Source organism: Narcine bancroftii, chromosome 2 (genome assembly GCF_036971445.1).
Source record: "Narcine bancroftii isolate sNarBan1 chromosome 2, sNarBan1.hap1, whole genome shotgun sequence".
Classification (NCBI taxonomy): Eukaryota; Metazoa; Chordata; class Chondrichthyes; order Torpediniformes; family Narcinidae; genus Narcine; species Narcine bancroftii.
The window spans coordinates 21,666,422-21,689,786 of record NC_091470.1 but is presented as its reverse complement, the minus strand read 5'-3'; the positions used below and the strand labels follow the sequence as shown (position 1 = coordinate 21,689,786).

At 41.6% G+C, this 23,365-nt stretch overlaps 1 protein-coding gene across 6 annotated transcripts in view; it reads left to right on the top strand.

Moving 5' to 3' along the window:
* syndig1l (synapse differentiation inducing 1-like) overlaps nt 1-23,365 on the top strand; it is a 159,748-nt gene that overhangs the window by 50,251 nt on the left and 86,132 nt on the right. For all 6 annotated transcript variants that reach the window (XM_069916091.1, XM_069916090.1, XM_069916092.1 and 3 more), the window contains one exon: nt 21,236-21,791. In XM_069916091.1, coding sequence (XP_069772192.1) covers nt 21,363-21,791 — 429 coding nt within the window. In that variant the 5' untranslated portion in view covers nt 21,236-21,362. The remainder of the gene's footprint in view (nt 1-21,235; nt 21,792-23,365) is intronic.

Genomic DNA, 23,365 nt, shown 5'->3' with positions numbered 1-23,365 from the left:
GGATCATTGTCTAAAGATGGCAAGCAAAATTGCTGTGGACCCCCTCCACTTGGTATCTTTCAGCTTCTCCTATTAGGAAAAGAGATACAGGAGTATCAGAGCCAGCACGACTAGACAGTGAGTCGGCTTCTTCCCACGGGCAGTGAGCCTGCACCGAGGACTGGAGAACGCTGTTTCGTCGGGTTGTACATGTGCAATCGGATGAAAATAAACGTGAACCTAAATAAATGTTAGCATCTAAACATGACTGGACAGATTCAGCATGAATTTATAAAGAGGAAATTAAGTTTGACAAATTGCATTATTTGAAATTATAATATGCAGGACAGGAAAGTGTGGATCAGTGAAGGTAGGTGCATTGAATTGAATTATCTAGTGTCATTTGTAGCAAGATACCGTGAAAATATTTGTTTTGTTCTTTATCCAGGCCAGTTAACCCACACAAATAGACCAGGTAGTGCAAAACGAAAACGCAAGTGCAGAACCCCTCATTACAGGGAAAGGTTCCGTTAAAATCTGGGCCAGCGCCTCGATGAAGTAGGGTCTCTGCGATTCAAAATTTAGATTTTCCAAGTGCTTTTGAAAAACTGTTACAATGATGCAAAGATAACGGTTAATCTTTTTCAATATTTGTATTGGATTTTACAGAAATAGTACCTAAGTAAAAGCCATTAATCAAAGATAATATATAAAAGGAAAAAAAAAACACTTATGTAAGAAAAATAAAACTGTGGCAGCCCGCTTACCAGCAAGTGAACCAGCTCCCGAAATAGCGGGCGTGCTGTGGAAAATGCAGGAAATTGACCTGCATCCAACCCAGGTTTTTATCTGGGCTGATGGCATCACTGATGATGTCACTTCCTGTCCATGTGACGGAAGCAGTGATGTAGGTGTCTGGAGGTGTCAGTCTTGCACTAACCTCCACAGCGTGTACACAGACTTCCCCGTATATACTTCAACTCGACAATGCATACAGCAATTCCACAATGCATACACCGATGTCTGTGGTAGCTCAGTATAGAATACTTTGCTACAAAACTATTATATATAAACTCAATATCATAACAATCAAACAGAAAAAAAGTAGCAAAACACTTAAACAATTACAATATAAGGTTAATTTTAAAATTTTTTACTATTGTACTATACTACAAATTCTACCCACTTCCCGTCTGAAGTTATCTGGCAAGTACATATAATTTTGCTACCATTAAAGAAAATAACAAACTCACAATGCAAGATCCAAGTGATCGTATAAGTTGTGAAAATAATTGATAAAAGGACCCCATAAACTTAGAAAATTTAAATCGGTTACAGTGGAAGAACATCTGATGTTTTCTGAAGTTAGCCAGGTCTTCATATCGGATAGTCATTGAGTACAAATAGGAGGGACAGCATCTTTCCATCTCCTCAATATCTAGCAATAAGGGAAGCAAAAGAGATGACAAAGATGAGGGTTATTGAATTTATTAGAACTGTTTGAGGATTGATTAATAGAAGATGGAGAATATGAATGAACAGAGTCATTTTCACAATGGCACAAGAAAATCCAATGCAGAAGTAAATCGGAAAGCAAGCTCAAAGGGTGTGCAAAGATGCTGCAAAAAGACCGAGAGTTTGTAGAATGAAGCAGAATGTGACAAATGCAGTACAATGGGAACATGGAATTCGTTCAGAAAATAGAAAACCAGAATCTTATTTAAATACTGAGAAACTGCTCGGAAGAATCTCAGTATTCTGGAATGCAATCTATCATTTCGCTATGGCAGCAACTTGAAAAACTAATTAAGCATTTGTCCCTATTTAGTGTGACTGAAAGTGTAAGTTGTGACACAATTCTCTTGGACCTTGGTGAGACCTTACTGGGAGAAGTGAGTGCAATTTTTCTTACCTTATGTAAGGAAAGGTTTTCTTACCTTCAAGGGAGTAATAAAAGGATCATCGTTTCAATTCTTGGGATGAGGAAGTTGTCCAGCAAATAAAAGCAAGAGGACATCTTAATGAGTCAAATGATATTCTTATGGGCCATTTCAGAGTTGGGAGGGTTTAGAACTAGGTGTCATTGGTCGCAGATGAGGAGGTGGTAGTTTTGGCCTTGAATATTGGGATCTGTAGAATTCTCCACTTCAAGAGAGTTCAATTGTTGAGTTTGAGAAGACAAACATCAACAGATATTTGGAAGATGGAGGTGAACTAAGTGGTCAATCATGATCTTGTTGGATTTCAAATAAGGTTTGCAGACTCTAGTTGCTTACTGTTGGCAATTAATATTCAAATGAATTGGAGTGCGAAAGAAATGTGGTCTGCTGAGATGATGTACAAAAAGAATTTAATAATTAATCCATTAGAATGCTATTGAATAAAATGTATTTCATCGTTAGTTAAAGGTCAGTCTGTTGGATTTCTCCACAGATATTCTGCACAGTAATAATGAAAAGAATAAATTTGATGCATTGAAATTCGATAAGGTGTTAGCAAAGGAAATGGGTTGGAATTAGATGAGATTCCAGGATACAAGTGCAGGCCTCCCGAAAGCCATTGGGTGCCGATGACTTCCTAATGGTTCAAGGATTCAGAACGAGGGGTTATGGAGGTGTGATTTGGAAACCTCAAGCTCAGCTTTGCTGAACAACCAGCCGTATGCGGTACTGCGGCACCGGAGGTGGTAACATCGGTGTGGGCAGCAGGATTATTTCTCAACACCCATTAATTGGCATGAAATTAAATGCCAGTAGGATTATTTGATGCCTGTGTTAACATAAACTGTGGTGAAAGTATATTGACATGAGAAAGTCCCTAACACACATTCCATACTGGTCACATCCCTCTATGAGTTATTTGCATGATTAGAGGATCTGTTGAAAACTTATATTCCCTTTTCCATTATTGGACCATTTGAAGGTCTTTTCACTCTCAGTGGGCTGTCTGTTTTATCAAACAAAATCCAATTGAAACCCACTTTACTTTGTAGAAAACAGAATGATTTGCGTATTAATGATCAGACCAAAATTGGCTCATTAATGAAGAGCTTGGATCTTCAGCCCTGGGTTGCTGTAGAGTGCCTCTCTCAAAGAGAAACTCAAGACACAATTCCCTCCAGGAAGCTTTAAATAAATCCCATAAATATTGGCAACCTTATTCCTGTGAGGTTTTAATGCAAAGCCGGCCATGCCAGTACATGCTCATGATGTTTTGCCAACTTCTGTAAACCTACTCCAGCAACAATCCATCCTTCCCTCCATTTCACGCATAACCCTCTATTTTTCTTCCATCCATGTGCCTATCACTGATGGTATCTCGGTAGTGGGTTGTATAAAAATGGGTCAGTATACAGAGGGAAGACTGAAAACCTGGCTGAAAAGTGCACGAACAACAGCCTTGCACTCAACATCACCAAAATCAAGGAGCCCATTTTTGGCTTTGGGAAGAGAAAACCAGAGGTGTACAATCCAGTGATCATTGGTGGTAGAGAGGATGAGCAAATTTGAATTCTTGGGAGTCACTATCTCGGAGGGTCTTTCCTGGACCCAACACACTAATGTCATCGTGAAGAAAGCATGTTAGCTCCTCTACTTCCTCAGGCTATTGCGGAGGTTTAATATGACATCAAAAACCCTGGCAAATTTCTACAGAGGTGTGGTGGAAAGAGAACTGACCAGTTGCATCACAGTCTGGTATGCAACACCAATACCCCTGAGCAAAAAGCCCTGCAAATGGTAGTGGACACAGCCCAGGACATTGCAAGCAAAACCCTCCCCACTATTGAGAACATCTACAGGGAATGCTGCCATCGGAGAGCAGCAGCAATCAACGATCTACCCCACCCAGCACACACTCTGTTCGCACTGCTACCATCAGGAAAGAGGTAGAGGTGCCACAAGCCTCACACTGCCAGGTTCAGGAACAGCTGCTCCCCCTCTACCATCAGACTCCTCAACAACAAACTCAATCAGGAACCCATTTTAGAGCTCTTTTGTACTTTATTGATTTTTTTTCTGTTAGTTTGTTTACATTTCTTTATTTGTTTACATGTGTAGGTTAAATACAGGTTTTTTTGCAACAAGGTAATTTTCCTTTGCCTGCAGGAAAAAGAATCTTAGGGTTGTGTTGAAGTTATTTCAGATTTCAAATTTATTGTCAGAGTACATCACATACAACCCTGAGATCCTTTCTCCTGCAGGCCAGGCAGAATTACCACTTATTGGTAGTGTAAAGAACTGTACACAACATACATGTAAGCAAATAAACAAGTTTAAACAACTGACTGAGGAACAAAAAGCAATAAAATGCACAAGTAAGAGTCCTTAAATGAGTCCCTGATTGAGTTTGTCGTTGAGGAGTCTGATGGTGGAGGGGGAGCAGCTGTTCCTGAACCTGGTGGGGTGAGTCTTGTGGCACCTATACCTCCTTGCAGATGGTAACAGCGAGAACAGAGCATGTGCGGGGTGGTGTGGATCCTTGATGATTCCTATTGCTCTCCGATGGCAGCGTTCCCTGTAGATGTTCTCGATGGTGGGAAGGGGTTTGCTTGTGATGTCCTGGGCTGTGTCCACACTACCTTTTGCAGGGTTTTTCACTCAGGGGTATTGGTGTTCCCATACCGGACCATAATGCAGCCGGTCAGCACACTTTTCACCACACAAATCTAGAAATTTTACATGGTTTCCAATATCATACCAAACCTCCACAAACTCCTGAGGAAGTAGAGGTGCTGACGTGTTTTTTTCATGATGCCATTAGTGTGTTGGTTTCAGGAAAGACTCTCCAAGATAATGACTCCCAAGAACTTAAATTTGCTCACCCTCTCCACCTCTGATCCCCCAACGATCTCTGGATCGTACAAGTCTGGTTTTCCTGATTGTTGAAGTCAACAATCAGCTCCGAAATTTTGGTGATATTGAGTCTGAGGTTATTGTTGAGGTACCATCCAACCAAGTTTTCAGTCTCCCTCCTGTATGTTGACTCATCGCGTTTCTTTTATACAACCCACTACTGAGGTATCATCTGCGAACTTGTCGTGCTAATATTGTCGTACGTAGTCATAGGTGAAAAGAAAGTAAAGCAGAGGACTAAAATCGGAGCCCCGTGGTGCTCTGGTACTGATGGAGATTGTAAAGAAGATGCTCTTACCAATCCTCATTGGTCTGGAGGTGAGGAAATCCAGGATCCAATTACACAGTGATCAGTTTTGAGGGCATGATGGTGCTAAATGCTGAACTGTAGTCGATAAAGAGCATCCTGATGAATGCACCTTTGCTGTCCAGTTGTTCCAAGGCTTTGTGTACAGGTGGTATCCGCCATAGACCAGTTGCCCCGATAGACAAATTGGAACAGATTCATGTCGCTTCTCAAATGAGAGCTGATATGCTTCAACACCAGCCTTTCAAAACGCTTCATCCCTGTTGACGAGTGCCACTCGTCGATGGTAATTTATGCAGGTTACCACACTCTTCTTGGGCCCTGGTAAGATTGACGCCTGTTAATAATACTTCAATGTATACCAACGCTCTCTGACAATAAATCTGAAATCTCTTCTTTTCTTTCGCTTGGCTTCGCGGACAAAGATTTATGGAGGGGTAATGTCCACGTCAGCTGCAGGCTCGTTTGTGGCTGACAAGTCCGATGCGGGACAGGCAGACACGGTTGCAGTGGTTGCAAGGGAAAATTGGTTGGTTGGGGTTGGGTGTTGGGTTTTTCCTCCTTTGCCTTTTGTCTGTGAGGTGGGCTCTGCGGTCTTCTTCAAAGGAGGTTGCTGCCCGCCAAACTGTGAGGCGCCAAGATGCACGGTTTGAGGCGAGATCAGCCCACTGGCGGTGGTCAATGTGGCAGGCACCAAGAGATTTCTTTAGGCAGTCCTTGTACCTCTTCTTTGGTGCACCTCTGTCACGGTGGCCAGTGGAGAGCTCGCCATAGAACACGATCTTGGGAAGGCGATGGTCCTCCATTCTGGAGATCAGCCTCCACCACCACTCTCAGCAAAGCATTCCAGGCACCTACCACACTGTGTAAAAAGATTTACCTCTGACATCTCCCCTAAATGTTCGTCCACTCACCTTAGACAGATTCCCCCTTGTATTTGCTGTTGTTGCCCCAGAAAACAGGTGGTGGCTGTCCATCGTATCTGTGCCCCTCATGATCCTATAAATCTCTCTTCCTTGGATGCGCCAAAGGAAAAAAAAAATTCATCACACTGATGTGAATAAGCAGGATTTAGGCTGTTTTGTCATGTTTAATGGGGTGAAGTGGATGGAAAAGAGATTGGCAAGATATCACCGATGGGTATGTCGGGGTGAAAGGTTTCTGAAAGGTGGGGGGAGTTAGAGGTCCCCTGAAAGATGGCAAGACACAGAAGGAAGATCCAAGAGGGAGGGTAGCAGGAGAATAAGAAGGATGAGGACAGCTCAACAATCGAGCTTTAGAAGAAAGAGAAGGAGACGAAATTGCGAATTCTGTCAATGAGGGCTAAAATCGAAAGTAAATGAAAAGGAGGAAACATGGAAGAAGAAATGTGAACCTATAACAACCAACAAATCTTTAGATATCTTCTGCTTTGTCTATTTTGAATGCACTCAATTATGAACAGCCTTCAGGCAAGATGTTATTGTTGAACATATTAATTTGTGAAACATGCCCTGCTCAGAGATGTGACAAGCACAGGCTCCAACATGCACGATCCGGCCAACTACATGGCAGTGTTAGACTCCCTGATGTCAAGAAAATCATTACTCTTTCAGTGACTGAAATCTGAATATGTGTCTTACCTATCTTTTTAAGATATTTTTATTGATTTTAATAAAGTACGTATCCAAACAAAAAAGAGGATAAATTCAATACGATATTATGGACAGTTACACAAACTCAATAAGATATTCCGTATAACACTAACATACATAAATTGTAAATCATATCCCTATTCTCTATCCTAATAGTATATACCTTTTTTAGAAAAAAAAAACTCTAATGAGGCAAAAACAAGAAAGGATAGAAAAAATTAGTAAAGGAGAAAACTCAAAACCCTTATCTAACTGTGTTGCCAGATGATATATATCAGTAGCATTAAAAGAAAAACAAAGGGTTAAAAAGATTAAACAATTTAATTGCATTAGAGTCAAATTATAAAGATAGTGAGTCATGAAAGGCCCTCATAACCTCTGGAGTCTTGTATCTGAATTACAAATCTTTTTCATGTACAAACAGGACATGATGTCAGGCAACCACTGAGCATGGGTAGGTGGGGCAGCGTCCTTCCATTCAAGTAAAATCCCACGCCTCGCCAAAAGAGAGGCAAAAGAGATAGCACGACTCTGAACCAGAGACAAAGAAAAATCATTCCCTTCCAATGTACTGAAGGGGGCCACCGATGGATTCAATAATATTTGAATGTTTTGATAAAGTATGGAAAACCTCTCTCCAATATTTTTCTGGTCTAGGACAAGTCCAGAACATATGAACCAATGACACTTCTCCGCTCTTACACCTGTCACGCCAGGGAGTCATATTAGAATAAAAGCAAGACAACTTAGCCTTCGACAAATACGCTCTATGTATCATTTTGAATTGTAGTAGGCAATGTTGAGCACATAACAAAGAGCTATTAACCAACTTAAGAATTGTGCACCAATCCACATCCAATATAGTCAAATTTAAATCCAGATCCCATGTATTTTTGATTTTAACTAACGAAGCTTGATTTAAGCATAACAATTTCTCATAAATGATAGATATTAAACCTTTATGAGAAGGTATTAAGCTTAAAAGAAACTTATCTACAAAACTTGATTGAGGCTCTCTTGGAAAATTAGACACTTGTGATTCAATAAAATGCTGGACTTTCAAATATCTAAAACATTGAGATTTGGGCAAGTTAAATTTAGGAGTAAGTTCAAATGATGCAAAATAATATCCATCAATGAACAAATCCTTCTATCCCATCTCTCAGAAGTATTGTCATGTAAAGAGGGTTGAAAAAAGTGATTGGATGCGATACAAGAGAGAGAAAAATTATGAAATGCAAAATATTTTCTAAACTGTGAGCAAATTCTCATAGAATATTTAACAATTGGATTATCTATTAACTTATTTGAGAATGGAAGTGAAGAAGAGACCAGAAGCACTGAATTAGAAAAATTTGGGTGGGGAATTCAGCTCCGAAGATATCCATAATGGGCAGTCAGAATGATTATGAAAGAAGAACCAAAACGCTGACCGATTCTGGAATTGCTTGGACACCTCTTACAGTCAGAGAGAGAGAGAAGCAAAAGAAAGTCCCCCCAGAATCACTGAGTGTCCATAGACTCGCATTCAGTGCTCCGCAGCCCCTGCAACCACACGAAGTCCTGTCCAAACCATCGGAGACCTGAGCTTCAGATCCGAATCTCCGACACGGTCAAGAACCCTTCAGTGCCCTCGGCAACTCCTTGCATCCCGGTTCCGATACCTGGTGCCCCTCCAACCTATTCGACCCAGTCTCCAGCAATCCACGGTCTGGCCCGAGTCTCCCGACAGCAGCCTCCAGCTTCTGCGATTTCCTCGCCACTGCACGCGCTGGTCCCTCAGCCACAGGGCCCCCTCACTGGTCCACCTCCATGGTCACCAACCCTGCAGGTCACCCTCTCCACTTCTCCCTCTCAGATGGGGCATGATCTTCCCTTCCTCTTGTGCCCTGCTCCAGTCCTCCGCTTCCCCAGAGTCTGCAGCCCCTCACAGCTGCTGCCGATTAATAGGCGCCGCCACCTTTGGCGCAGACACATGGTTTGGGATTTCAAAAAATAACCCCTGTCGGCTCCCTCAAAGCCCATTCAGAGCTGATTTCATATATCGACTGCCCAATAGTGGAATCCAAAGTTAGATAGAGTCATTCCACCATCTTTCGTAGATCACTGTAGAAAAAGTTTATTAAGGCGAGTATGTTTACCCTTCCATAAGATGATATGGCCAAATCAAGTAAGTCAAAAAATGATTTAAGAACTAATATTGGAACAGATTGTAAAAGATAGAAAAATTAAGTATTCATTTTAATAGAATTTTTATGACCAACTGATGTGGTCGACAAAGGTGACCATTGAGTCGGAGAATGTTTCACTTGTTTAAACGTAGCAAGATAATTCTCCTTAAAAAGATCTTTATGATTCTTTGTAATTGTAATGGCAAGGTAGGTAAACTGGTTTTTAACAACGTTAAAAGGAGAATCACCAAACATTGCTGGAGAAAAATTCAATGGAAGAATTTACTTTTATCACATTCATTTCATATCATGAGAATTGACTAAATAGTGAAAGCAACGACCTCATATGGGGAAGGAGGTGGTTGGATTTGAAATGTAAAGTAGGAGATCATCTGCATGGAGAGAGACATTATGTTCAATCCTTTTCCACCATATCTCCAAGATATTCTTGCTCTCACAAAATGCAATTGCCAATGAATCAATCGCCAGATCAAATAAGAAAGGGCTTAACAGGCATCCTTGATGAGTGGCTTGTTGCAGATTAAAAGGTTGAGATTGTTATAAATGTAAGAAATTGGGCAGAGGGTCATGAATAATTTAACTCCCGTAATTAAATCATAACCAAAATTAAATTTTTCCAGGGTTGTAAATGTGGTGAATGTCTGCCAAACTGCCTGTCTCACCTCTGGCGAGCCTTGCTGTACCAACATTGGCTGTGGATTATCTCTACTGTTAAGGACACTCCCCTTGGATATAACTGTATATGCACCCATTGTCTTTCATTATTGTACCATGAGTTTCTGCTAATAAAACCATGATTATGGTTTGACCGCATCGTCTTTGTCTACTTCATCAACTGGCACTTCAATCTTATTAGCAGAAATGGATGCAGCCCTCAAGCCAGAGCGGCTGATAATCGACCATTCTGCCCTGAGGGCCAGAGAAATTTCCAACCACTGGATAGCTTGTTTCGATTACTACATGGCCCGAAACAACATGGTCAATGAGGCAATACAGTGGGGCCACCTGAACTCTCTGCTGGGTGAGGTCCCTTTCGCCGTAACGCAAGGAGCTCCCACTCTGGCTATAGCCCGGGAACGTCTGATTGCTTACTTTGCAGTGCCACAGAATGTGGTGCTTGCTCGACACCAGTTGCTGACTAGACGCCAGGTGGCATCCAGGTTAGTGTAAAGGTTGATTGTCTGGCTGCAGTCAATAGCCAGTCGTTCCTTACTGTAATTGACAAATATTCCAGGTTTCCCTTTGCAATACCCTGCCCTGACGTCTCATTAAATCATTTGACAGAATTTTCAGAATTTTTGGTTTTCCCAATTACATTCATACCGCTAGAGGCTCAGCATTCATGAGCACTGAACTGCGGCGAGCCCTGCTACAAAAAGGAATTGCCACCAGCCACCACGAGCTACAACCTGCAGGGGAATGGGCAGGTTGAAAGAGCTAGTGCTACAATCTGGAAGACTGTTAATCTTGCTTTAAAAACACATGGTTACCCTGTAACCCAGTGGCAGGAGGTGCTGCCTGAGGCATTACATTCTATTTGGTCTTTATTGTGCACCTCATGAACATATGTTTGCCTTTCCTAGGAAATCAGGAACTGTGATGGACTGGCCAGCCTGTTTATCTGAGCCTGGAACCATGATGCTGAAGAGCCACACTCGGGCACGTAAAACAAACCCCCTAGTCCAACCAGTTCAGCTACTGCATACTAACCCCAACTACGCTCATGTTAAATTCCCAATCGGAAGTATTGACACTGTACTCCTAAGAGATCTGGCCTTGCCTGGTTCGCCCCTTCCTTGCACCCCTATTCAGAGTGAACCTGAGAGGTTGGACTCACCCCCCCCCCCAGCCTGTGACCCCTAATCAGCTTTCAGATGGCCATGCTGAGGCTCCACTGCCTCATGCTGGCAATTCTGGAACAGGTCCAGAAGTCAGTCCTTCCCACACTACTGACCCAGGACCTGTACCAGTTCCCAAGGTTGCAAAGGAGGCACCTGTTTTGATACGAAGCACCAAAATTCATAAACAACTTGAACGGCTGACATATTCATAAAACATCTCATTATACTTCGATTGCTTGCTAGATACTGGCATATTTTGACTGTTAGAGTATTTCAAGGCCAAACATAGTATCCATGTATCGCTTGCTTCAGTCTTTCCTAGCAGCTGTCTTTTTGATTTTAACCCTTTTTCCGCCAGGGGGAGACTGTGGTGAATGTCTGCCAAGCTGCCTGTCTCCCCTCTGGTGAGCCTTGCTGTACTAACATTGGCTGTGCAGGACACTGTTAAGGACACTCCCCTTGGATATAACTGTATATGCACCTATTGTCTTTAATTATTGTACCATGAGTTTCTGCTAAGAAGAGCCATGATTATTATTGGACCACATCGTCTTTCTCTACTTCATCAACTGGCACTTCAGTAAATAGATATGTCCATTCTATCTAATCAAAAGCTTTATCAGCATCTCATGATGAAATAGACTCAGGAGTTTTCCCAGAAGGCAAATGCATAATATTCATTAAGTGATGTATATTAAAATAGGAATATTGTTTTTAATAAATGCAGTTTGATCTTCAGAAATAACTGATGGTAAAATGTTTTCCATCCTATTGGCTAAAATTTTAGCATCGACATTCAATAGGGAGATCAGTCTATAAGAGGAACATTTGGTTGTGCCTTTACCTTTCTTTACAATTAAAGATAGACCAGCCTCATTAAATGACTCTAGAAGTTTACCCTGTTCAAACAAATCAGCAAACACCACCTTTAGGTAAGGTGTGAGCAGTTGAGAAAATAATTTGAAAAATTCCCCCAGAAACCCATCGGGTCCAGGGGCCTTTCCAGACTGCTATTTCCGCTTGTGAGATAGATTCATCCAGTTTAATTTGACTGTCTGAAGAAATCTAAGAAATTATTCATCAACTTACTGTCATTCATACCTTCGGAAGAATATAGATTGGAGTAGAATTTTTCAAATGTATCTTTTATTGCCAGTTGATCTGAAGTCATAATACCATTATCTTTACAAACTTTTGAGGTGACATTTAGCACTAAATCCTCTAAGTTGATTGACCAAAAACTTACCAAATTTATCACCATGTATGTAAAATTGACTTTTAGATTTCGAAAGTTGCCATTTAGCTGGGTATATTGAGAGATCAGATTTAGTTTTAAATTCAATCCTTTTTTTGTATACATCTGAGTTTTTTGTTTGAGTGTATTGTTGATCTAACTGTTAAATTTGTTTCATTAACTCAGATCTTTCTTTACTAGTCTTCCTTTACTTATTAAGAGTATATGAAATAATTTTCCCCCTAAGATAAACCTTCAAAGTTTCCCATATAACAAAACTTGAGGTCTCAGAAGAGAGATTAGTATCACAAAAGAAAACTATCAGTTCTTCCATAAATTTAACAAAGTCCTTATCTGATAATAAACACTAAATTAAAGCGCCAGTGTCTTCTATCTTGAGGAAAGTTAGGAAGTGTCAATGACATTGTAACAGGGGTGGGATCAGATAATACAATACTGTGGTATTCACAAAAATGAGAGAATGAATTAAAAGATTATCGATAAAAAAATAATCAACATATGAGTAAGTGTGAAGAACAGATGAAAATGAATAGTCTTTATTGGTAGAATAAAAGAAATGCCAAACATTGGAAATGCCATAATCTGATTTTTAAAAAGAATGTACTAATAGGGCAGATTTGTTTAACATAGCTGGGTTAGAAGATGAATGATCCAGGATAGGGTGCAACCATCAGTTGAAATCTCCGGCTAGAATAAATGTGTATAAACTTAAATCTGGCAGGGAAGTGTGTACTAAAAGGAATGAGAATCAAAACACCTCTAGATTTAGCTTTAAAGGAAGAATGATATTGTTGCCTTTCCACCATGACATCAGACATGAGGCATCACTGCCATGCATGTGTGTCTCCTGTAAAAAATATAATTGCAGCTTTATGTTGTTTTAAATGTGAAGCCACTTTCCTTTGTTTAACTGGATGATTTAAGCCTCTCACATTCCAACTCAGGGACTTAGTAGGATTAGCCATGATCACTCAGTTATAGAAAATATACACTAAAAGTAGAACTAATTTAAGAAATCCCAATGAACATGTGCAAAGCCAGGTTTGAAAAGTATGTACAACAACCTCCAACCTGCAGAATTAGAATCAAAATCAGGATTTATTGTCAGGAACAAGTCATGAAATTTGGTGTTTTTTGTGGCAGCATCACAGTGCAACATAGATATTATGACCATATTATGGCATTACTATTAAAAAAAACAATAATAATGCAAAAAAAATAAGGCAGTATCTTTGGTTCATTGATCATTCAGGAATCTGATGGCAGTGGGGAAGAAGCTGTCCTTGTGCTGCTGAGTGCTTATGTTTAAGTTCCTGTACCTTTTCCCTGATGGTAGCAGAGTGATAAGGATATGGTCTAGGTAGTGGGGGGTTTTGAGGATAGAGGCTGCTTTATTAAGACACCACCTCATGTTGATGTCATTGTTGGAGTGATGTCTGGTGCCTGTGATGTCGCAGGCCGAGTTAACAAACCTCTAGAATTTATTCTTTTCCTGAAAGTTGGTGCCTCAATACCAGGCAGTGATGCAACCAGCCAGATTGCTCTCCACGGTACGGTACACCTGTAGAAGTTTACAAGAGTCTTCGGTGACATACTGAACCTCCTCAGACACCTCACAAAGTATAGGTGTGGGCGAGCCTTCTTTGTGATTGCATCAACATTGAGGTTGCCATTGAAGTCAGTGATCATCTCCTTTTTCTTATTGACATTAAGAGAGGTTATTATCTGATGATTATAGTGTTGTCAGATATTTGAAGGTGGAATTGAATTGGTGCTTAACTGCCCAGACATTGATGTAGAGGGAGTACAGTCAGGTCTGAGTACACATCTGTGGTAATCCACTGTAATGTATAATTATCTGGTCAAGCATGCCTATTTGCCAGTTGTACCTGTCTCCCCTCCCCAAAGGCTCCTGTATAAAGGTGGCTGTTCCACAGCACCCTGCAACTCAGTACACGACAGCCAAACGGTAAGAATATGGGGGACACACGTGAGCCTGCCGATGCTGGAATCTGGGACATAAAAAACAAACAAACTGCAGGAAAAACTCAGTGGGTCAAGCAGCATCAGTGGGAGAAAATGGTTGACGTTTCCAATTGGAAGCCTTCGTCTGTCTTGATGAAAGGTTCCAGCCCAAAAGATTGACCATTATTTAACTCCAACTGATGCTGTTTGTCCCACTGAGTTTCTTCAGAACTATTGCTCTAGACTCTTCACTTGACATTGACTCTCAGTGTCCAAGGCCACAGAATTGTTCATCTCGCTATTCTGGAAGTAAACATGCCCTTCTGTCTCCCAAGTGAATAGCGTAGCTCTTGTCCATTAACCCCATTAGCATTCTTTTGGTGTACTGCTGCTTGGTCTTCCTGATACTGATCAATGGAAATGAAATAATATTGCAGTTAAAATTGCATCAATCCTTGGAGTCATGATTTCTCATACAAGGAAGCATTCCCATGCATACCGTGGATTTACCTTTCATCCAGCTGTGATTAATCCATTCTGTCAAACTGATTGCTGGGAATTTCTTTACTTAAGATGAATTCTAGGCAACAAAAAAATCTTGGACTTCTCTCCAGGATCGACAATGTCCTGGAGAGAAGATCCATTCTGAGTCATTCCTCTCTTTCCAAATGCCCCCATTTTCTCCCACTCAGTGAAAATTTTTAATCCAAGTAAATGACCTCCATCCTAAACCCAGACATTTCTCTAAGTAGATAATGGACTGCCCATTAAAGTTTTAATCTTACTTGTCTGATGGACTCTCATCTAGAGGCCACACTGTTAATGCAGCCATCCCACAGAAATTAATAATTGGGAGGGGGACGTGGTGTGATGGTGTGAGGGAAGGGCTTGGGAATACACTTCCCCTGGGAGAATTAATTAATAACTGAACAAAAAAAGCTTTTTAAAAATTTTTTGAGAGTCAAAATTTAGTGTGGAACCTGCCTGGACAGTTTTAACTGTGGCTGCAAGAAAGGGAAAGCCTCCACCAACTAAATAAATGTTAAAAGAAGTTGAAAGATTTGAACGAATTTGGCCTACCTTGATGCCAGAGCCTCGGGCTGAATTTTATCCTCCTCCATGGGTGACGAGAGCAACGGCTGCATGAGTACAAATGACCCTGGCACCATTTCTCCGGGGAGCCAGAGAAGATGGCACCAGCGTCCAGAGGAAGACCGTCGAACTACAAACATTGCAAGAGCAGGGGGAATCTGATAAATCAGCTCCTTTGGATTCGAAGGCAATATTTTTTCGATGAGGAGAAGGAAGAAGATCATGGAAAGCAAGTGGAGGAGGAGGAAGAAGCACAATCTCAACAGGCTCATTTGCAGGAAGAAACTGTGCAGGTAAAGGTACCTGAAGTTAAGGGGCAAGGTATAGGTGGACAATTGAAGAACCAGTTGCAAATAATGAGTCAGAAAATGGACTTACAATATGGGTCTATTAAATGTGATGTTAATGCTCAATTTTAATATGTTACAGGAGATATGAAGATAATTAAGGAGGAAATAAAGAGATATGTTAAACTAATTGATAAAGTTCAAAGAGATGAAGAAAATTTATCTTGATGAAGTGGATCAATGTAAAGATGTGGTCAATAAGTTGGAAGATTCCGTTATGGCATAGAATGTTGAGAAGAAAATACTTGTACAAAAAATTGATATGTTAGAGAATTATACTCAAAGAAATATCATGAAAATTGTTGGAATGGCAGAAGGTTTTGAAGGTTCCAATTCAGGGCATTTTTTTTCAAAAATAGAATTCCAGGGATTTTGGGACCAGAAAATTTCCCAAATGGACTTAGATAGAGCGCGCAGGGCACTTAGAAAGAAACCACTGCCAGGTCAATCACCACACTCAGTTTTGATTAGATGTCTTTGTTATCAAGACGAGACTATTTTGAGAGAAGCGGTTCGGAAAGCTCGGCAATTTCAAGGGCCTTTGATAGTGACTGATTAAATAAAAGTATTTTTTATGCAGACCTCTGTGTGGCTGAAAGGAATACAATCCTGCAAAATCTGTGCTTTGGAAAAAGGGATATAAGTTTTCTTTTTGTCACCCCGCTATACTTAAAATGTTTTGGGGAAATAATCAGATGAAATGTTTTAATGATGAATTCTCTTCCATATAATAAAATGGATCACCAAGTTGATTTAGTGACAACAAATCGAGCGGATGCAAATACCAGATAAGGAGATGATACAGCAAGAAGTTGTTGGCCTTAATGATGTTGACCAAGTTAACAGAGAGCTTGAAACAGCCATCTTTACCTGAAGATAATAATGGCTATTCAGAAATTGTATGATTTTTTTTTCTCTCTAAGGGAGGCAAGGGTTTTTTCCTTCTCTTTCCCTAGCTATGTGCCACCTTTCAGTGAGAGCCGCTTCCTTATGATAGAGGGTGGTAGTACTTGACCTTCTTTCTTTTTTCTCTTTTGATGGAGATGCCAAACGTGGTTAATGATTTTGAGATGTGAGAGGGCCAAGAACAGAGGCAGAGGGGACTTATGATTTTTTTGAATTTAGTATAATGCAAATAGTAAAATTTTGAATTTTCTAAGTTTTAACATTAATGGGCTTGATAATCAGATTAAAAGAAAAAGGGCATTAGCTTATTTGAAAAAAAAATAGAGTTGATATTGCTTTTCTACAGGAAATTCATTTATCTGAGAAGGAACAAAAATCAAAAAGAAACAGGGTTGAACAAGAAGTAGCTTCAACTTTTAACTCTAAAGTAAGAAGTGTGGCAATTTTATTTAAGAAAACATTACCAGTTAAAATTCATAAAGTGATTACCAGTCCTGTGGGAAGATTTTTTTAGTACATTGTCAAATTTATTCTGAGAATTGAACTTTGATGAGTATTTATGCACCAAATATAGAAAATGATTAAATCAGTTAATCGAGCTAAAGCAGCAAAGGCAAATCTGAATGTAATGAAAGATTTGAATTTAATAGATATTTGGAGGAGATTAAATCCTAAAGAAAGGGACTATTCCTTTTATTCTCATAGTCAGATTCTTATTCCAGGATAGATTTATTTTTAATTTCCGTGCAATTGCAAGGAAATGTTATGGAAGTAGACTATAGAATTTTATCTGATCATTTGTCACTCTTAATAACATATTTGTTTTTGGAAAAGGAACAAACAGTTTATAGATGGTGACTTAATTCTACGTTATTAAAAAGGATAGATTTCTGTGATTTTATAAGAAAGCATATTCAGGAGTTTTTAGAATTAAATTCTAATTCAGTTGTTAATAAATTTATTGTGTGGGATGTATTAAAGGCATACTTGAGAGGACAAATAATAGGTTTTGCATCGAAAATTTTAAAAGATTATATAAAAGTGGCTGATCAGTTAGAAAGGGAAATACAGGATTTGGAAAAGAAGGTTACAAATGAGGAAAGAAAGAAATTAATAAAGAAAAATATTCATTTTAATATGATTCAGAAGTGTAGAACGGAAAAAAGTTATTGACAGAAACAAGCAAAGATATTGTGAATTAGGAGAAAAAGCCCATAAAGTATTAGCTTGGCAGTTAAAAACAGAGTAAACTGTCTAGAATAATTAATGCTGTTAGGAAAAGTTCAAAGACGATTACTTACAATTCTAGAGAAACTAATGATTTGTTTAAAGTGTTTTAATTCTGATTTATATGAATTGGAGATGAAGATTAGATTGATTTTTTTAATCTCAGATAAATTTATCTAGCTTGACATCTGAGAAATATAGATGCCCATTTTACAAGAGAAGTTAATGAATTGGAATTACTGATTTGTAATAGCAGTGTAAATAAATTTATTTCTGTAATGTATAATTTACTTCAAGAGAAAGCCCCCAAAAGTGCGGTGCATAAATGAAGACTAAGATTGGATGTAGTGATTTGGACCGAGATGGCCTCAGCAAAGGTCATTAAACATCCATTCCAAATTAACCCTGTCACATCATTCCTACAGGCAACTAAAAATTGTTTATTGTCACATGGACCAAGATACAATGAAATGCTCAGTTTTGCTTGCTGTACAGGCAAGTCAACTTGTACATAAATACATCAGTTATTAAAGTGCAGGTTGTAGTGTTACAGTAAGTCAAAGAGTGCAGGATATACTGTTACAAAGACACCGTGTACGGTATAGAGAACAGTAAAACAGAGCTAGGCATAATCTTTTATCAATGAGAGATCCATTTAAGAGTCTGATAACAGCAGGAAAGAAACTGCCCTTGATCTAGAGATTTGTGTTTTCATGCTTGTCTCTCTCTTCTGCAAGGCAGAAAGCAAGAGAAGTGAGTATCACTGGGCTGGGAAGGGTAGGAAGGGTACAACACAGAACAAGTAAGGATTGCAGAATTCCTTCTTTCAAGGATGGTAAATATTGAATTAATATTTACATTTTTTTAATTTAAATTTAAAATTTAAATTTAGACATATAGTAACAGGCCCTTTTGACCCACAGGCCCATGCCGAATTAACCTACAACCCCCAGTACATTTTTATTGGTGGGAGGAAACCAGAGCCCCCGGGGAAAACTCGTGCATACACAGGGAGAATGTACAAACTCCTTATGGACAGCATGGGGTTCGAACCGCCCCCCCCCCCCCCACCGTCTCAATAGCTGGCGCTGTAACAGCATCACACCAATCGCTACGCCAACCGTCTCATCCCAATTTTATTATGGTCACTATTGCTTAGTCTAACTTTCTATTATAGCTTTACTAGGTGTTAAACTCAACTCCCCATCTACCAGGATGGGATTTGATGGTAATGTTTATATTTATGCGCAAGTACATACTTTGCAGTCGTTCATTGCCCTTTTTCGTACGGAAATGAACAAAGGTAAAATTCAAACAAAAATTCCCTTAAGGTGCACAGAGGAGGGATCAACACTGGCTGGCTGTATTTGAATGGCACAGCAATGGGTCCCTAAAATCCTTGCTCAGGGGCAATTTGGCTCTCAGTACTCCCTGCAACTGCCAGCTGATGCCGTTGCCTTTGTTCTATCACGAGGGAGCACCTGGTGCTTCCAGTTCGAGAAACCACACGTTGCAAAAACGCTTCAGGGTTGCAACGGTCAGAAGAGTGCGAATTGGCTTGGCGACCCCGATGGGTGACCTGGATCCCTGCTTAAGGATTCCAGCTGCTTGGCTGACATATACAGAGGCTTGCAAGCAATAGATTTGACTGTTCTCATTCAAAGGCAATATTGCTTCAGGGTCCTGGAGAACTAATGTGCAGCTGATTACACCCACTGCCTTTGCAAAGTCAGATCGATTTTCCCTCTTGCTTGGGTGACTCCTCTTCTGTGACTTCTGCGGGCACTGCCAGATCGATAATTCAAACTCAGAATCGAGGCATAAATGTGAAGAAGCTGAGAAAGTCGTTTAAAACTAACACTTACCTTCATTGTATTATTTCACCTGGACAGGTCAGGGGTGTGTGGGGGGGGATGGGAGGTGGTTGGGATGGTGGGAAGAATTGAAGCCTGAGGACAGGTTTCATTGAACAGCATCTACTTGCAAGGATCAAATTACACCAATAACTTTACTCATTCTTCTTCTGAAGGGTTCATCCCAGAACAAGAGAGCATAGTTTTAAAATGCGGCTCTTCAAGGTTCATACTGGAGATCAGTACCTAGGGAAGGCACTATCGCCCCCTACCCTTCACCATTTATCCTCTGGTAATATAGATATAGATTAAGTTTCGTTCAAGTTTATTCTCACATGCATCGAAAATACAGCAGTAGAGGTTGCTATGGGAGCAGCTGAGTAGACATCCCATACAGTAAGACACAGTATAAGAGGGCAACGAGCAGAATCACAGGAACAGGTTCAGTGGGTACAGGGTAAAAGCAACATAATTTTACTCTTTTCAGGTTCATTTAGGAGCCTGATAGCAGTGGGAAGGAAACAGCCCTTGAATCCAATGGTGCGTGGTCTCACACTTGACAGGAGTTGGGGGTGTGGCTGAAGAGAGGGTGACCCAGGTGGGATGGGTCTATTAACCCTTTGGAATCTGGCCATTTTTTAACCTTTCATAATATATACACCGGACTAGGTCCATGGGTAAATTTTTACAGTATGAACACCTGTATGAACCAGCTTGTGACTGGGTATTAAACTAGTCCTGGAAAACTTGGACATGGAGTATATGCACTTGTTGGTAGTCCAGCAAATATAGGCACATGGAGTAAGTGTGCTTTGTTGGTCGTCCTTAGAAACCAGGGCACGGAGTCCAAAGGATTACTATTTCAGGTGCTTTTCCAAGGCAGCAGGTGGGGGGGGGAGGAGGGGAAGGGTCTTCACCCCAAAATGTTGACTCCCACCTGAACAGCACAGTTGGCATAGCAGTTAGCGCCACGCCTTTACAGTGCCAGCGATTGGGACCGGACCTGGGTTCAAATCCATGCCGACTGTAAGGTGTTCTCCCCATATCTGCGTGGGTTTTCTCCGGGAACTCCGCTTTCCTCCCACCCTTCAAAAACATACTGGGATGTAGGTAAATGTGGTGTAATTTGGGTGGCGGGGGTTATAGGGCTGCATATCTAATTTTTTTAAATTTAATAACTCCTTCTCCACAGATGCTGTGCGTTTCGAGCATTTTCTGTTTTGTTTCAGATTTTCAACATCTGCCTTTTTTTATTTTCATTTTAAAACAATCTATTTATACTCATCAGAGACGTACGTGCTTCCTGACTAAACAAAACTAAAAACCTCGGGCTCAGGGCTGGATAGGCCTTTGTACCTTGGGTGTAGGAGGCTGACACGTTACCTTATATAAAATCATTACTGCCAGGGATAAAGTGGATGGTCCCTGTCTTTTTCCAAGGGTAGAGGAGTCCAAAACCAAGGGTCATAGGTTTAAGGTGAGAGGGAAAGATTGTAAAGGGATCTAAGGGGAAACTTTTTCACACAGAGGGTAGTGGGTGTATGGAACGAGCTGCCAGAGGAAGGGGTAGAGACGGGTATCCAAGCACATTTGGATAGTACTTGAATCAGAAAATAGGACAAGCGCAGGTTGGAGGGTTGGACAGAAGGGCCTATTGAATAACTCTTGTGACTGGTGTTGAGGACCTCGAGTGCTCCTTCAAGCACCTGTGAGTAAAGATCTCACTGTTCATCGAATTCTCCTGAGATGCCAGCCCAAATAACCACCGTTGTTTCTCTTTGCAGGCCACAGGCCAGTGATCCTCTCCAGCGCCTGACCCCTCCCAAGGGCTCCGTCGATCACCCTCATTCCATCGCAAGGCCAGACCTCCTGACTTTCCTTTCCCCACCCTCCCCTCTCCCGGGCTGCAGAATGGAAAACCTGTCAGAGCTTCAGAATCCGCTGCTGGAGAAGAACCAACATGTCGGAGGCAATTGTGGCTTGCAGGAGGGCTATAACGGAGAGCGGCGCTACAAAGAAAAAATCTTGAGCTACTTTGTAAGTAATAATTCGGGCAAACCGAAGGCCAACCTCACCCGGCAGCTCCTGGACGCCGGTTCTCTGCACCTGGCTGTGGAAGCGTTTTACCGGCCCAATTTTATTCTGTACAAGGACGAGACGAAGGAGACTGCGAAGGATTACAGGAACGAGAGCTGTGAGACAACCTTCACTGAGAGGAAGAACTTGACTATTGACTGTCCTGACTGTTCAGAGTCTAAACTTGTGGAGTACACGGAGAATGACGTAACGATTCAAACTGTCTCCTATGAAGTGGAGGAAGAGGAATTTCATGACTGTGAGGTAGACACCCGCCTTTATTTAAAGGGATTTTCTTTAAGTCCGAACTCTCTTCAGTTCAGCTGTTTCAGGGGCCTTATGGAAGGGGACTTATCATAGGGAGATCAGGATATAGATCATGTGCACGTGTGGGGGTGTGTGTGTGTGTGTGGTGTGTGTATATGTGGATATGTGGGTATGGGTGTGTGTGTATTTGTCTGTGTGTGGGGGGTGTGGGTCTGTGTGTGTGGGTATGGGTGTGTGTGTGTGGGTATGGGGGTGTGTGTGGGAGTGTGTGTGTGTGTATATGTGGGTATGCTTGTGTGGATGTGTGTATGTATCTGTCTGTGTGTGGGGGTGTGGGTCTGTGTGTGTGGGTATGGGTGTGTGTGTGTGTGGGAGTGTGTGTGTGTATATGTGGGTATGCTTGTGTGGATGTGTGTATGTATCTGTCTGTGTGTGGGGGTGTGGGTCTGTGTGTGTGGATATGGGTGTGTGTGTGTGGGAGTGTGTGATGAGTGTGCGGGTGTGTGTATCTGTGTATGGGGGTGTGGGTATGGGTGTGTGTGTGTGGGAATGTGTGTGTGTGTATGTGGGTATGCGGGTGTGTATGTGTGTATGTATCTGTCTGTGTGTGGGGGGTGTGGATCTTGTGTGTGGGGGGTGTGGGTCTTGTGTGTGGGTATGGGGGTGTGTGTGTGGGAGTGTGTGATGAGAGTGTGGGTGTGTATATCTGTGTGTATGGGGGGTGTGGGTATGTGTGTGTGTGTGGGTATGGGAGTGTGTGGTGCGTATATGGGGGTATGCAGGTGTGGGTGTGTGTGTGTATCTGTGTGTGGGGGGGGGGGGTGTGAGCCTGTGTAAGTGTGTGAGTGGGTGTGCGGGTGTCGGTGGATCTGTGTGAGTGTGTGTGTGTGGGAGTGTGTGATGAGAGAGTGTGTGTGTGTGTGTATCTGTGTGCGGGGGGGGGTGTGAGCCTGTGTAAGTGTGTGAGTGGGTGTGCGGGTGTCGGTGGATCTGTGTGAGTGTGTGTGTGTGGGGGTGTGTGATGAAAGAGTGTGTGTGTGTGTGTATCTGTGTGTGGGGGGGGTGTGAGCCTGTGTAAGTGTGTGAGTGGGTGTGCGGGTGTCGGTGGATCTGTGTGAGTGTGTGTGTGTGGGGGTGTGTGATGAGAGAGAGAGTGTGTGTGTGTGTGTATCTGTGTGTGGGGGGGGTGTGAGCCTGTGTAAGTGTGTGAGAGGGTGTGCGGGTGTCGGTGGATCTGTGTGAGTGTGTGTGTGTGGGGGTGTGTGATGAGAGAGTGTGTGTGTGTGTGTATCTGTGTGTGGGGGGGGATGTGAGCCTGTGTAAGTGTGTGAGTGGGTGTGCGGGTGTCGGTGGATCTGTGTGAGTGTGTGTGTGTGGGAGTGTGTGATGAGAGAGTGTGTGTGTGGGAGTGTGTATCTGTGTGTGGGGGGGGTGTGAGCCTGTGTAAGTGTTTGAGTGGGTGTGCGGGTGTCGGTGGATCTATGTGAGTGTGTGTGTGTGGGAGTGTGTGATGAGAGAGTGTGTGTGTGTGTGTATCTGTTTGTGGGGGAGGTGTGAGCCTGTGTAAGTGT